Source organism: Gregarina niphandrodes (assembly GCF_000223845.1).
Source record: "Gregarina niphandrodes unplaced genomic scaffold scaffold00024, whole genome shotgun sequence".
Classification (NCBI taxonomy): domain Eukaryota; phylum Apicomplexa; class Conoidasida; order Eugregarinorida; family Gregarinidae; genus Gregarina; species Gregarina niphandrodes.
The window spans coordinates 19,736-32,313 of NW_011645793.1; the positions used below are offsets into that span (position 1 = coordinate 19,736).

Sequence of the window (12,578 nt, forward strand, 5' to 3'; positions counted from 1 at the left end):
CCCCCAACTCCACCTAACTCCAAGGCGTAAACATCTTCCGGATGAAACGAATCGGCCACGCCTCGAAAGACTCCGGCACTTGGAAGAAAAAGGACTCCAGAGGAGTGATGTCCCTAACAAAGGAGTGATGTCCCTAACAAAGGAGTGGTGTCCCTAACAAAGGAGTGATGTCCCTAACAAAGGAGTGATGTCCCTAACCAGAGGAGTGATGTCCCTAACAAAGGAGTGATGTCCCTAACAAAGGAGTGATGTCCCTAACAAAGGAGTGATGTCCCTAACCAAAGGAGTGGTGTCCCTAACCACACCAATCCTCCCGTCCTACTTGATGATGGGCAGCAGTGCCGTAGAGACGACGAATACGAACCCGCTGAATCCGACGATGATGATGTACACCCTACGGAAGAGTACATCACCCTGACCGGACCGGAGGGAGTCGTGACGCGACTGTGGTGATTACTTGTGCAGGTCGCTGTAACCGGTGTGACTGATAAAGCACTCCTCGATGGTGTACTGTGCGGTGTCGCAGTAACTGAGCGCGACTTCGGAGGAGACCGGCTGCGTAACCAGGTCGCAGACGTCCACCAGGCGCGCGTAGGGCAGCGGCTCGTCCAGAAAGCCGTGGCTGCTCAAAAAGGGCAACGAGTTGCAAGAGTACTTCTCACGTGGCGGCACACTCAGCTCCGGACAGGAAGACTTGGAACAGCACTTCTCGAAGTAGATACGACAGTTCAAAACGGCTTGCAGACCTTGCGCGGACAGACGTTTGGAACACCCGCCCTTGTATGAACCTGCTGAGCCGCCGTAAATCAAGTTTGATACACTGCCCAGGAGGCGGTCCCGGTGTTTTTCCGGAAGCCGCCGGCGGCGGTACAGGTTCAGCTCGTCGTCCAGCTCGGGCTCATCCAACGCGCCCGTTCCTGCCAGAAGCCCGGACGGATTCCAGAACCGCTCCGTGCCATTCCGGGTGCGGGCGAGCGCCAGATTCTGCGTCGTGACATCGGCGCTCGAACTGCTCGGGTGGATGAGTAGGACTAGCACGATCACGGCAACCACGAGCACCCAGAGGAGGTTGATGAAACCGAGGATCCAGGGTGCATACACAATGATCTTGCTCAGCCACCCCTTGTACTTGGAACGGAACTTGACCAGGTCGTGCTGGCTGTGATGCAGGAAGAGCCGCAAAGTGAAATACTGCAGCAGACACAGGACGCTGATCACCAACAGAATCCAGGAAAGCGCCAGCAACAGGTAGACGAGTGTGTAGAACACGCGCTTCCCACACTCGTAGTTCTTGAACCAACCGCACCGCTCGTATGACACGCACTTCACACGACGCGCGTAAAAGTAGAACAGCCAAGTCGGCGCCAGTTGAGCCAAACAAAATATACACACCAACCCATAGTACAGACACACGCGCCACACATACCGGTAATGGTTCCATCGAAAACGTACGCCGCGAAACCAACCGCCTCCGCGCACACTCGCCGACGCATACATCCGACCCAACAACGCCGCGCCCACGGCCTCCAACTCCTGCGCCTCTACAATACACCCTCGTCTGCAAGCACACGTGCCAAGAAAGTGTCCGGCAACATACTGCTGACGTCCGCCTCCGTCATGGTTTGCCCAAAAAAGCCTGGCTCGGTGTCGATCCACCTCTCGCGCAGGACTAGGGCCTGGCGAGGGTGAGAGTCCAGTCCGCGTCGGCGTCAAGTTCGCAGTGGCCATGAAGGACGTCATCATCGTGCAGAGCATCAGCACAAACGGGGCCGGGGCCGAGGCGAAGCAGACAGTGCAGTTCGTGACGGAGTTGGCGTCCGAGAGTGCGGCGCAGCCCCGCGGCTTCCTCGGGCGCGACGGTCCAGTAAGGCGCGAGGTGGAGATGGTAAACGTCCACCACGTCAGTCCAAATAAGCTCTTCAGCCTCCTCAATGGTAGTCTTCCGGCTGGTCCAGGAGGGCCGGTCGACGAACATGCGCTGGAACGCGACACGGCCCGGCTCCTCAAACTCGTCGTCCAAGTCATCGTCCAACTCGTCGGAAATCGTCAAGTCCAGGGGCTCGGAGTCCGAGTTGCCGTCGTCGGGATCCGGAGGCGGGTCCAGACTACCTGACGTGCGGGTCCGAGCCTGGACGGAGGTGGCTTGCGACCAAAGCAGGGCCGACTGGGTGCTTGGCTGCAGGCGCGGCCGTGTCACGGGCAACTGTTCCCGCGCCGGCGGGGGGCACTCAGTCTCCGGGGGGGAGCTTTTCGTCCCTCCCACCAAGTCTCCCACCATCTCTCTCATGACATCTTCGGTCAGGGATCCAGCCGGGGCTCCCATTAGATCTCCGCTTAGATCCCCCACTTTCTGGACACCGACTTCCAGTCCGGGGTTTGTTCTTCCGTGGTCCCCCCTCCCGGAATCGATGTCCTCCATAGAGCGGGCCGTGGGACTGCCTTGGGAGTCAATGACGACTCCGACGTTGCTGATGCTCCTGGAAAAGTCGTCGAGGCAAATTTCGTGGGGCAAGGTGAGAGCACGGTTACTGGCGGGCGATGGCTGGGACTCCTCGGCAGACGAAGAGTGGCTGCAGACGTACATAGGCGGGTAGAGCGTCATCTCGGAGCGGACACTGGTGCGCGGGACACGTTGAGAAGCTGGCGCGCAAATAGAGAAAAGCCGGAGCAGACTCAGGCCGCCCAGTTGGTGCACCACGACCACTTCATCGATCTCGTAACGCCGCGAGGAACGCCTTCTTGGATGTGACTCTCGCGGGCGCGCCCCTCGTGGGAACTGCAAGGCACCGGACTGCAAGCGTAGCTGCCGTCGCGATCGCCGAAACTGCTGACCAATTAATTGGGTCAGACCGTCCCAATTGACTCCGGAATTGGGGCCGCCCGAATGGGCGTCAAACAAGATCGGATTGTTGACTAAAAACTGGCTGTCCCAAATACAGTCCAAAACCGCATCCGTCGTTGACTTTGTTCGACAGATATCATCTTCATCCGTAGTCTCGCCGCAGCCATGCTGTACCGTAGCCAAGTCAATGCCCAAGGCGGTAGCATCCGCAAATACGTCTGAGCAAAGATGGACTTGAATTCGATGACACAAAGCGCATTTAAAAGCGTGTGCACACACTTTTTTGTAAAATCCGTTCTGGATTTTAAGCAGAGATTCCGCTGCAATGTACGCATTCATTGACCGGAACTGGCTGTCGGGTATCTGACAGCAGTCTGAGGTCGGTTGGAAGCTTGGCAGTAAGCCTGACCCTGGATAGCAGCCGCTGAAAGTTTGCGGCTTGGCGCGGTGGACGAGAGGATAGCCGGCCAAGGCTTGGTAGAATTGGGAGAAGAAATTGTCATTGAGTATGTCGACAACGGCGCCTTCATTGAGGATCTTGAGGAGGTTGGAACTGGCAGTGTCCCAGCCCAATAATTTCAGGGGGATCCAGGTATTGTTGTGCCAAATCAGTTCATCCTTGACACGAACGTTAAAGAGAAACTTCCGCACCAAATAGTCTTCGGGCAGCCTGCCCAGGTCTCCGTAACGCGTGAGAATTGGTGCGCCGGCGGGAGCAGGAACGAAGTCGCTGCCGGGGGGCTGAGTATATCCATCAATGATGCGCAGCAGCTGTTCATACAGAGCATTATATACTAGACCCGCATTGTTTCTATACAACTCATAGCGGGTTCCGAACTGGAGGAACAGACGTCGTAGCTCGCCGGTTGAGTTAATGGACGTCTTGCAGGTCTTCAGGTAGCTCTTGAACTCACTGCGAGTAAAAGAAGGCAAGTTGATCAACATGTCCACTTCCGCTTTGGGATCATCACCGATGACTATCAAAGGGCACTGCACGTGTTTGGTTAACCTGTGCACACGACTGTACACTGACCCAGGCCTCCTTGATCGGGCCGACAAAGCGGCTGTAGGAGAAGGGTCGCTAGAGAGGCTGTTCGTAGAGCAGAACGACGCCAGAGAGCGCATCATACGTTCTGAGCCAACTCCTACAGGACGATTGGACGGTACGTAGTGGGACGGTAGATGGCTTGAGGGCACGTGGCTAGATGTGGGTAGGCAACTACTGAAAGGCTGTCCAGGGACGACGGCGGGCCCACGAGGCAATACGGACCCGTGGGCAAGTGTCGGTGCAGGGCCGCGAAAGTGAACCGCTTCCGTGCCTTTGCCGGCGGCCCAGGTCTCGCCTGCGCGCAACGTGCCGGAAACGGTGGTCGTGGTGATGGTTGTGGTCGTCCCCGCGGCTCGAACCACGGTGGTGGAGGTCGCGAGATTTTCCGCCTCCTCCACGCTATCCAACACGACCGTCCACACGTGGTAATGGAAACGGTATTTGGTCTCCATCCGTCCGCTCTCAGGGTTGAAACTGAAGTACTTCTTCGCTGGCCCTCCGCTCACCGAACCCGTCCGGATCAGGTTCGCTGCCTCCCGCTCCCGCAACTCCACCACCGAACTATCCCTATCAAATAGATAACATGAGTCCTTGTATAACAGCAACAACATCTTCGGCAACCGCCGACCAGACCTCCTACTCCCTCCAGCCATAGCGCCACTCTGTCCGCCCACACTTTTGCCCGCGCGTGTGTTTCCGAACACACGTGTGTTTCCACCCATAGCTGTATTCCCACCCGCCTTCCCGTGGAGTGCCATGACGCGTGATATAAGTCCCAGTGCGACGTCTCCATCTCGACGGATTTGAAATGTACGTAGTCGTTGGTCATGAACGCCCCATAGCAGCCAGTCGAGACAATCGTCATAGCAGGTGCGGGCAATACAGTCACACTCTTCACCATCAATCCAACGAAGTAGACCACCGGCCGAGTACTCGGAACGGGCGTCCCCGTACCGCCCAGAACTGCGCCCCGAAGAGGACGCTCCCCAAATCGGGGCATCACACCAACAAGATGAAGACGGCGAACACACTCGTCCGGAGGACTTATTCCGCTCCGGTCTTGCGCCACCAGGACGAGACCCAAGAAAGAAGCCTCCGGGAGAGGATGACTGTTCAGGAGATGATTGTTCAGGAGATGACTTCCTAGGACGGGTGGACCCACTACGTGGCGAGAACCCTCCGGCCGAGGAACCGGTTCCCGACGGCGCCTCGAAAGCCAATTCAATGTTCTCACGACTGCTCAACAGGAACGACCGGCCCGGCGACGAATTCGTACCCACCCTGCGCCTCTGACCCGGACGTCCTAAAGCCTCGTCCGCCATTCCGCTCTCTCTATCATCCACAAGTCCTGATGCCTCACTGTGTGTGCCGAGTGTGTCAATGTGTGCCACAGTGTGTGCAACACGGTGTGTCAGTGTGTGCTACACAGTGCCCGTGTCATGGGATGGGTGTGGGACTCACTGTGGGTGGTACCGGGTTTGAATTCCATCCTGGACTTTCCACTGGGAGTGGTGGCCGAGCCGTGCGTGTCGTAGGGCGAGCCCGGGAGCGGACGGGGCGGTCCAGAGGAGGAGCCAGAGGAGAGGATGGCGGGGTGGTCGTGTCGAGGGTTGAAGAATCCGATGGAAGGCGGGCCCGCGAGGTAGACCACGGAGGCCACGCTGACCCTTGCGGACGGGGGACCGGCGGGACTCGAACCCACGACCTGCGGACAGCGAGTCATGGGTTCACGAGGACTGGACGGGTCCGGGTTTCCCAGCAAGCTAGGCTGCAGGAACGAGTCTGTCCACGTAGGCGGGTCACCTCCCCGTTCCGCCAAGCCATCCCCCGCCCGCTCTCCATCCCGGTCCTGGTGCGAATCCTGATCGCGGCTCCGCCGGACCGACTGCTCATCGGAAGCGGTGTGGGGCTCGCTGAAGATGCCACTCTCGTCCGCATTAAACGGGTCTGACGGCCCTCGTCTCGGTGGCTCGTGGCTTGTCAATTCGTGACTCGTCAGCTCGTGACTCGCCCGGTAGTCCGCGAAGTCTTCCGCTAGACCTTCCGTTGAACCTTTCACCGGGCTGTAGTTTTTTCCTGGGTCTTCCCTGGGGTCTTCCGTGGTGCAATCCAACGCTTCTGAGGGTCGAAAGTAGTGACCGTTTCCAAAGATCTGTTCGAGCATGCTTGTACTGTATTCACAGACGGCTTCTTGCGTCTGCAGAATCTGGGTAGACGCAGCCGGCGCCGGATAGCCGAACAAATTGGTCCGTGTGTTGAGAATCTCGTCGACCTCTCGGTCGTCCCACCAGACCGGGTCTGCAAAGCGTGTTTGATCTAATCTCATGCGAAAAAGGTGGTGAAACCCACACCCCACAACCCCCGGTTCGAACCTCGCCCCTGTCCGTTGGCATCGGTACTGGTCCGATATTACTGATCGCCCGTCCGCCCGCCCGCCCGATTTCTCCGATCACTTCGGTCAGAGGCGCTGTTTGAGGTCCCAGAGGAAGTGTTGGAGGAAGTGTTGAGCTGCGACTAGGCGGCAGGTGCGGGCGAGTGAGCCGGTCTTGTAGGGACGGGTGGCACGACGGTAGTGTGCCACAGCGATGGCGCCGAGGACGAGGAATGCACCAACAACTTGAAGGGCGGCAAGTAATCTGGGTGGCGGAAAACTACGACCACCACGAAAAGCAAGGTTGAGGCGCAGTGACAACCATTTAGCCGTGCTCGAAATGGCAAAGTCATGAAATCCTAGAGTGACGAATGATGTGGATTGGTATGGACTGCTTTTGAACAGCCATATGGCAATGGAGCTGTCTATCCAACAAAAGGTGGTGATGAACGTGAGCAATTGACAGTAATCCGTGTCTTCCTCGGGATCCGCGTCCACTTCCGGGACGTTGGTGGCGACCGGCAGGTCACGAGTTCGATTCCGGGCGAGGACAGCAATCGCGTCAAGACCGCCGTCACCTAGGAGGAGAGGATAATCAATCGGTAGCAAACGGTTCAGAGCGTGAACCAGCACCGCCTGCACACAGATGGAGAGGGCAAAATACACCGTCCAGCACACAAGGTAGTGGCGCACCGTCAACCAGGAGCCGAGTAGCCGTGTGTCCGCCGCGTACCACCCGAGGAATACGGCCCGGTGTACCACACGCTGGGTACTGGCCAACGCCGCAGAACCTAAAGCCGCCAACGCAGCATGCGTCAACCGCCACCAATCGGTCGACGGTTCGATTCCCGACAACGGCGCCGACGATGACGCCGTGGTCGTCAACTTTTCCGCGACCGAGTCTGTCGCGGCCTCACTCCGGTCACGTCCTGAGGCAGCGCCAGACGGGGAAACATTGGGCGGGGAAACACCCGGCGGGGACGCGCTGGGGCCGTGCGGGTTGGAACCCTGCGGGTGTGCCGCGGCACGGCCTCGCGTGAACTGCCGTACGCGAACCTGCCGCTTTTCCATGGTTTTTCAACTTCCATTTTCCTCGATATCAAACCGAAATGGTGGCCCAAGATCAAGCCGAAGATAAGATGGTAAGCCTGCGCCAAGGCTGCACAGGGGGCCAAACCTGAGCACAGATCGGGCCCTAGCGATGGCGGCGGATCCACTGCGGCTGGTGACTCACTGCGGGTGCTAAGCTAACATGGGTGCTACGCACAAATAGGGGCGTCAAGCATGGGCGTGAAGCCCCCTCCTGGCGCGCCTTGAGGCCTGTCGTGCGCAGTGCTGGTGTGTCATCACGACTACATGATCCACCCACACACACGTGTGTGTCATCACAGAAGTCTTGCATGGTGTGTGCGGTTTCCACACATCCTTTTTTGCTAGAGTGTGATTAGTCGGATAATGGAAAGTAACTCTCTGTACAAACCTGTGATTCTGTCGCCGAAGCCGACGAGTTTGGAGTTCGCGGCTGAGGAGGAAATGCCAGTTGGTGTGGACGCTATTGTTGGTGTATTGACGGCGTTGCCTAAACACGTGGAGCTTGTGGCTTGGCAGCTGCCTTTTCGTCTACGCGTGGGTTCAAAGTCTGGTTCACTCCCTAGTCGTAAAGTTGTGACGTATGCGGCCACTTCGGCTGCGTGGTTCGCCTGTCACGCACAACATGCTGGCCTTCTACCTATGATAGATTGCCGGTTCAAATCCGGGCAGCCGGTCCAGTCCGTGACAGTCAGGCCTGCCCAACGTCACATGGTGGGCGAACGCCACGTCGTAGGTGAACACCACGTAGGTGGTGACCATCACATGGGCGCTGACCGTCCCGACCGCATGGGGGACGATCACCAGCAAGCGTCAAGCGACACCCAGGTAGGCGGCCCGGAGGCGGGTGGCGGCTTGACAGAGGCCTTTTACGCTGTTTTCGGGCGCTTGTGGCAGGCACTGGAGGAATTGGAGGTTGACGTGTCGCGCATGGTCTTGCGCACCGGCATCGAAGGTCCACATGCACGTCAGCTTCCACTCGCGATCAAAGTGATCGAGGAGGTATTCCCTTCTACATTGGCTGCGCTCTGTGTCATGACCGAAGACCCAAGTCTTGTCGACTCGCAACTACCTGTCTACATCACACGTGATCGGATCCATCATGCACATCATCCTGATCCGCGCGAGGAACCGCTCGATGATGGCTCGATTGATCCGCTTGAACCCGCCTTAAGAACTCTCTGGTCGAGTCAACTACCCGACTACTCTTGTACTCCCGAAGCCAATTCTATTTTCGCTGCCGGTTGTTAGTGGCGGCGTCTGTCAGTTTAGCACACACCCGTGCGGCCGCGACACACTGTGCGACCACGCACACCGGGTGGCCGGCCCAGCTAGTTTTGACTGCTCTTATTCGCTGCGTCTACCTTGTCCACGCCAGCCAAGGCGTCGAGTCGGGTCGGGTCGGGCCAGCCTGGCCTCGGCACGACTGGCCGCACAACTCGCCACCGTCTCCTCGCACCGGAGCTCTCTCAGGACCCAGGCGGGACGCGAGTACTTTTTATAAGTTACAGCCTCACTGCCTATTTTCGGTCGTAACGAACGCGCGGCCGTGGCCAGCAGCTAAAATTGCATCCGTCTAACTAAGCCACGAGTTTATTGGATCTGTCTAGCTAGCTAACTTGGTCGTTGGATCTGACTTGGCAGCTGACTCAATCGGGTGCGAGCTAGCCAACTCGGTCAAGTTATCTATCGTTTCCACTAATTGCCTTCCACTTTGCGGGGTCTTCGAGAACTACGAGGTGGCGTAGTGTTCTTTCTTCTCTTGTTACGACCTTCGCCGGGGACGGCGGCAGGGTTGTTCTCTTCACCAACACAGTATAGATCCCACTGGGGCGGCACGGGTTCTTTGGGAGCAGCTTTTCGTGCACCCGGTGTAGTCTTAAGAGGCGTGGTCTTGAGAGGCGTGTTCTTGATCGGCGTCGACGGCTTAGGCTTCTTCGCACGCCCTCTTGACACCGGCCGTATCTCCTGACTCCCTACCGTCTCTTTCACACCCGTCTCTTTCGCCAATTCCGGACTCGAACCCGAACGCCATTCGTCCGGCCTGCCAAAAGAAACAGTTCGACCGTCCTTGAACGAACCGCCCAACCGCCCAGGGTCTTCGGAGTACTCCTGCGAAGAACTCGGCTCCTGCTCCTCACCCAACTTATCGCCTCGTGCCAACCCCGGTCGTGATTGCTCGGTCTTCAACACATCGGCCTTCGACACATCGGGCTTTGACTGCTCAACCCCAGACAGCTCAGTCTCCCACTCGGACGCAGGTCCTCGGCGACTCTCCAAGGGACTCGCGGGCGACGGGGGGTGGGGGTACTCGACGTCGTCCGACCGGCCGGGAGACTTCTCGCCCCGGCCGGGAGACTTCTCGCCCCGGTCTTGAGCCTGGTCATAGTTCCGGTCATTACCCCGGTCATTACCCCGGTCGTGGAGGTCCAGGTCGTGGAGGTCCAGGTCGTGGAGGTCCAGGTCGTGATCGGGATCGCCGTCGACGAACTTGTCCAGCTCCTCAGCGGCGAGTCCGGACCCGGGAGCGAGCCCAGCGGGACCGGGGGCAGCGAGGAGGTCGAGAGCGTCGTCTGCCTCTTCCGTGGCGGGGGGTAGCGGCGCGGTCTCGCGCTCCCGCGAGACCTGGGTCCGAGCGCGGCTTTCCGCGGGCAATGGGGTGACGAAGGAAGCCGAGCTGGAGCGGCCCTTTCCGAAACAGGGGGAGATATCTCCGTCCACTGGCGCCAGTGCCGAGGAAGAAGACGTCTCCCGGTAAAGGTACGACGCCACTGTGAAGATCAACACCTCCTCCGGGGCACTCCCGTACACACGTCGTAGTCCCAACGACAGACTTTGCTCCCACCGGTGCTGACCAACCGCCTGTCAAACGTCTTTGTATACCACCCACAGATAAGTATCCCCCCTACACACACGTGTGCACACACTTCCCGCACTCACGTTGAGTATTTGGTTGATGTTGGCTTCGACGATGACCATGGCGTGGCGACCGACTTTGAGTTTGAACGTGGCGTCAGTGATCTCTTCGACGTCGCCAAGAGCCTTAAGGTTCGCCAAGTCATCGCGCGTAGTCACATAAAACTCACCACCGCCGAGGTCCAGGATTTCACTCACGGACTCGTAGGGCTCTTCAGCGAGCGCAGTGGAAGTATTATTGCCCATTAAATGAAAAGCCACATCTTTCTAGGTGACCCCCCTGATCCCCTGCCCCTCCCTACCACTGAACCTGATCCCCTGCCCGGTAACCGTTTCTCTTGTAGGGCCGTGGTTTTTGGTGGTGGCTCAGTTGCGGGTCATAAGTCCAGACTCGTTGCGACAGGAGTTGCAATCCGAGGGTGAGGTGGTGCCGGTGTCGACGTCGACCTTCGGGTGTCCGGAGTACGGTGAGGCTCTGGTTGGTCGACTGTTGTACGTGGAAGCTTCGGGTTGCGCGCCTGACTACCGAGATGCTCTTGTTTCTCTTTACGGCGAGTCCGGGGCAGCCTTGGATTCGATCCAGGGAGTGTCCAGGGAGTCCGCCTCCACCCCTATTTCCGGGTCCAAGCTGGCGGCTGCGGGAGACATATATTTGCTGCGAAGGGGAGTATGTAGTTTTGCTCAGAAGGTGGCGGCAGCACAGGAGTTGGGAGCGGCGGCGGCGGTGATTGTGGATTATGGGAATTCGACGTGGACGCGACAGGATATCCAGCAGGCCGTGGTGTCGGACGACGGGTCATTCCCGAACATCACAATCCCCTCGGTACTCGTGTCACGCGAGGATGGTGCCGCGTTGCTGAGACATGCGGCTGATCCGCCAACCGTCGCTTTAGAATGGGACATTCCGCAACGTGACGTCGTACGTGTAGACTTTTGGTACTCACCCGACCACACCGGCTCACTGCACACACTTCAGACGCTTGCACCTGCTGTCGCCGCCCTCCGAGGCACTCTCGACTTCCACAGCCACCTGTACCTTGCTGACCGAGATGCTTCACACACATACTGCTTTCAAGGCAACCCGAAACTCTGCGCAACCGACGCGAACACGCTTCAGGAAGACCTTCTGCAACTCTGCATACGCAGACTCACCACCCAACCACTCCCCGTTGCCGACCCCGCCGACCCCGCCGACCCCGCCCACCCCGCCGACCCCGCCGACCCCGTTGCCGACGACCCAGATTTTAACAACGACCAGGACTTTAACGACGACCAAGATCCCCCCCCTAACGGCAAAGACTCCCTTCCAGGCGGATCTGTCGTCTTCTACTCCGAGGCCTACTGGAACTACCTAACCGCCTTCGCCGATAAATGCACACCCACGCCACCCGACACTCTCGACTCTAGCTGCGGACGAAAACTTCTCAAAGAACTCGACCTGCCACTGGCAGACCTGAACAACTGCCTCACCGACCGCGCCCAAGACGTGCTCCTCAGCCAACGAGAAAACAACGCCTGGGGGGTCACCGCTGCTCGTATAAACGGCGCACGCTTCGCAGGCTCCACCACTGACCCCACCAACCTCCTCAAAGCCGCCTGCCTCGCCCTCACCTCCAAACAGGCCGAGTGCAAACAAACTATCCAGTACGACCACACCACCACCACCACACCCCACCACCACCCCCACCACCACCACCACCACCACCACCACGACCACCACCACCACCACGACCACCACCACCACGACCACCACCACCACGGCGGGTTGCTATCCTTCAGATCATTGTCGTCCGCGTCTGGATCACTCTTACCCGGACGAAGCACCTTGGCCGGCGAGTTAATTACATTCGGCGACGTGCTGCTCTACTTGGCTTTCTCGCTGGTGGTAACTGTGTTGCTGCTTTTCTTGTACAGCGTCTGGCAAAGGGTGCACCGTGAGCACCAAGCGCGCCGCAAAGCGCGACAAGAGTTCGAACAGTACTATCGCGTAGACGACGGCGTCCCCGCCTGGACCTACCACGAGACTGAATTCACGCAATTCAACTATCCGTGAACTGGTGGCTATCCGGCGCTGTTCGCTGACGGCGGCTAATCCAGAGTTCGGCGGAACCCTTACCGGTAGACGTGTCGGTCTATCGGTTGATGTACCGGTCTTCGAGTCCCTGGTTTTGCTGCGGGAATTGGTAATCGAGGAAATGATGCCCTTCGAGCGCGTTGCACAAGTCCACGGTGGCGAGGTCTTCCACGACGCGGCGATATCCACGCGGCGCAGGCGCTGGCGTGGCAGGCACGACCCACTCGAGCGGGAGGTC

The 12,578-nt window shown here is 58.6% G+C and overlaps 7 protein-coding genes across 7 annotated transcripts; 2 read left to right on the top strand and 5 right to left on the bottom strand.

Moving 5' to 3' along the window:
• Positions 1-13: 13 nt before the first annotated feature.
• On the bottom strand, positions 14-1,619 carry GNI_106970 (putative transmembrane protein; the record flags this gene model as incomplete). Its single annotated transcript, XM_011133096.1, has 5 exons — positions 14-113; positions 199-234; positions 323-394; positions 458-1,541; positions 1,598-1,619. 5 exons carry the CDS (start codon positions 1,617-1,619, stop codon positions 14-16), a joined length of 1,314 nt encoding a protein of 437 aa, XP_011131398.1.
• Positions 1,620-1,669: 50 nt separating this feature from the next.
• Positions 1,670-4,543, bottom strand: GNI_106980 (hypothetical protein; the record flags this gene model as incomplete). The annotated part of the gene is made up of 2 exons (XM_011133097.1): positions 1,670-3,851; positions 4,113-4,543. 2 exons carry the CDS (start codon positions 4,541-4,543, stop codon positions 1,670-1,672), a joined length of 2,613 nt encoding a protein of 870 aa, XP_011131399.1.
• Positions 4,544-5,301: 758 nt separating this feature from the next.
• On the bottom strand, positions 5,302-6,216 carry GNI_106990 (hypothetical protein; the record flags this gene model as incomplete). The annotated part of the gene is made up of 1 exon (XM_011133098.1): positions 5,302-6,216. The coding sequence occupies one exon, from the start codon at positions 6,214-6,216 to the stop codon at positions 5,302-5,304; it is 915 nt and encodes a 304-aa protein (XP_011131400.1).
• A 132-nt stretch (positions 6,217-6,348) lies between these two features.
• Positions 6,349-7,332, bottom strand: GNI_107000 (putative transmembrane protein; the record flags this gene model as incomplete). The annotated part of the gene is made up of 1 exon (XM_011133099.1): positions 6,349-7,332. The coding sequence occupies one exon, from the start codon at positions 7,330-7,332 to the stop codon at positions 6,349-6,351; it is 984 nt and encodes a 327-aa protein (XP_011131401.1).
• A 384-nt stretch (positions 7,333-7,716) lies between these two features.
• GNI_107010 (hypothetical protein) lies at positions 7,717-8,601 on the top strand (the record flags this gene model as incomplete). The annotated part of the gene is made up of 1 exon (XM_011133100.1): positions 7,717-8,601. The coding sequence occupies one exon, from the start codon at positions 7,717-7,719 to the stop codon at positions 8,599-8,601; it is 885 nt and encodes a 294-aa protein (XP_011131402.1).
• A 447-nt stretch (positions 8,602-9,048) lies between these two features.
• GNI_107020 (hypothetical protein) lies at positions 9,049-10,329 on the bottom strand (the record flags this gene model as incomplete). Its single annotated transcript, XM_011133101.1, has 2 exons — positions 9,049-10,212; positions 10,291-10,329. The coding sequence occupies 2 exons, from the start codon at positions 10,327-10,329 to the stop codon at positions 9,049-9,051; spliced, it is 1,203 nt and encodes a 400-aa protein (XP_011131403.1).
• A 186-nt stretch (positions 10,330-10,515) lies between these two features.
• Positions 10,516-11,910, top strand: GNI_107030 (PA domain protein; the record flags this gene model as incomplete). The annotated part of the gene is made up of 2 exons (XM_011133102.1): positions 10,516-10,537; positions 10,611-11,910. Coding segments are annotated over 2 exons (1,322 nt in total), but the record flags the coding sequence as incomplete, so codon positions are not given.
• Positions 11,911-12,578: the final 668 nt, after the last annotated feature.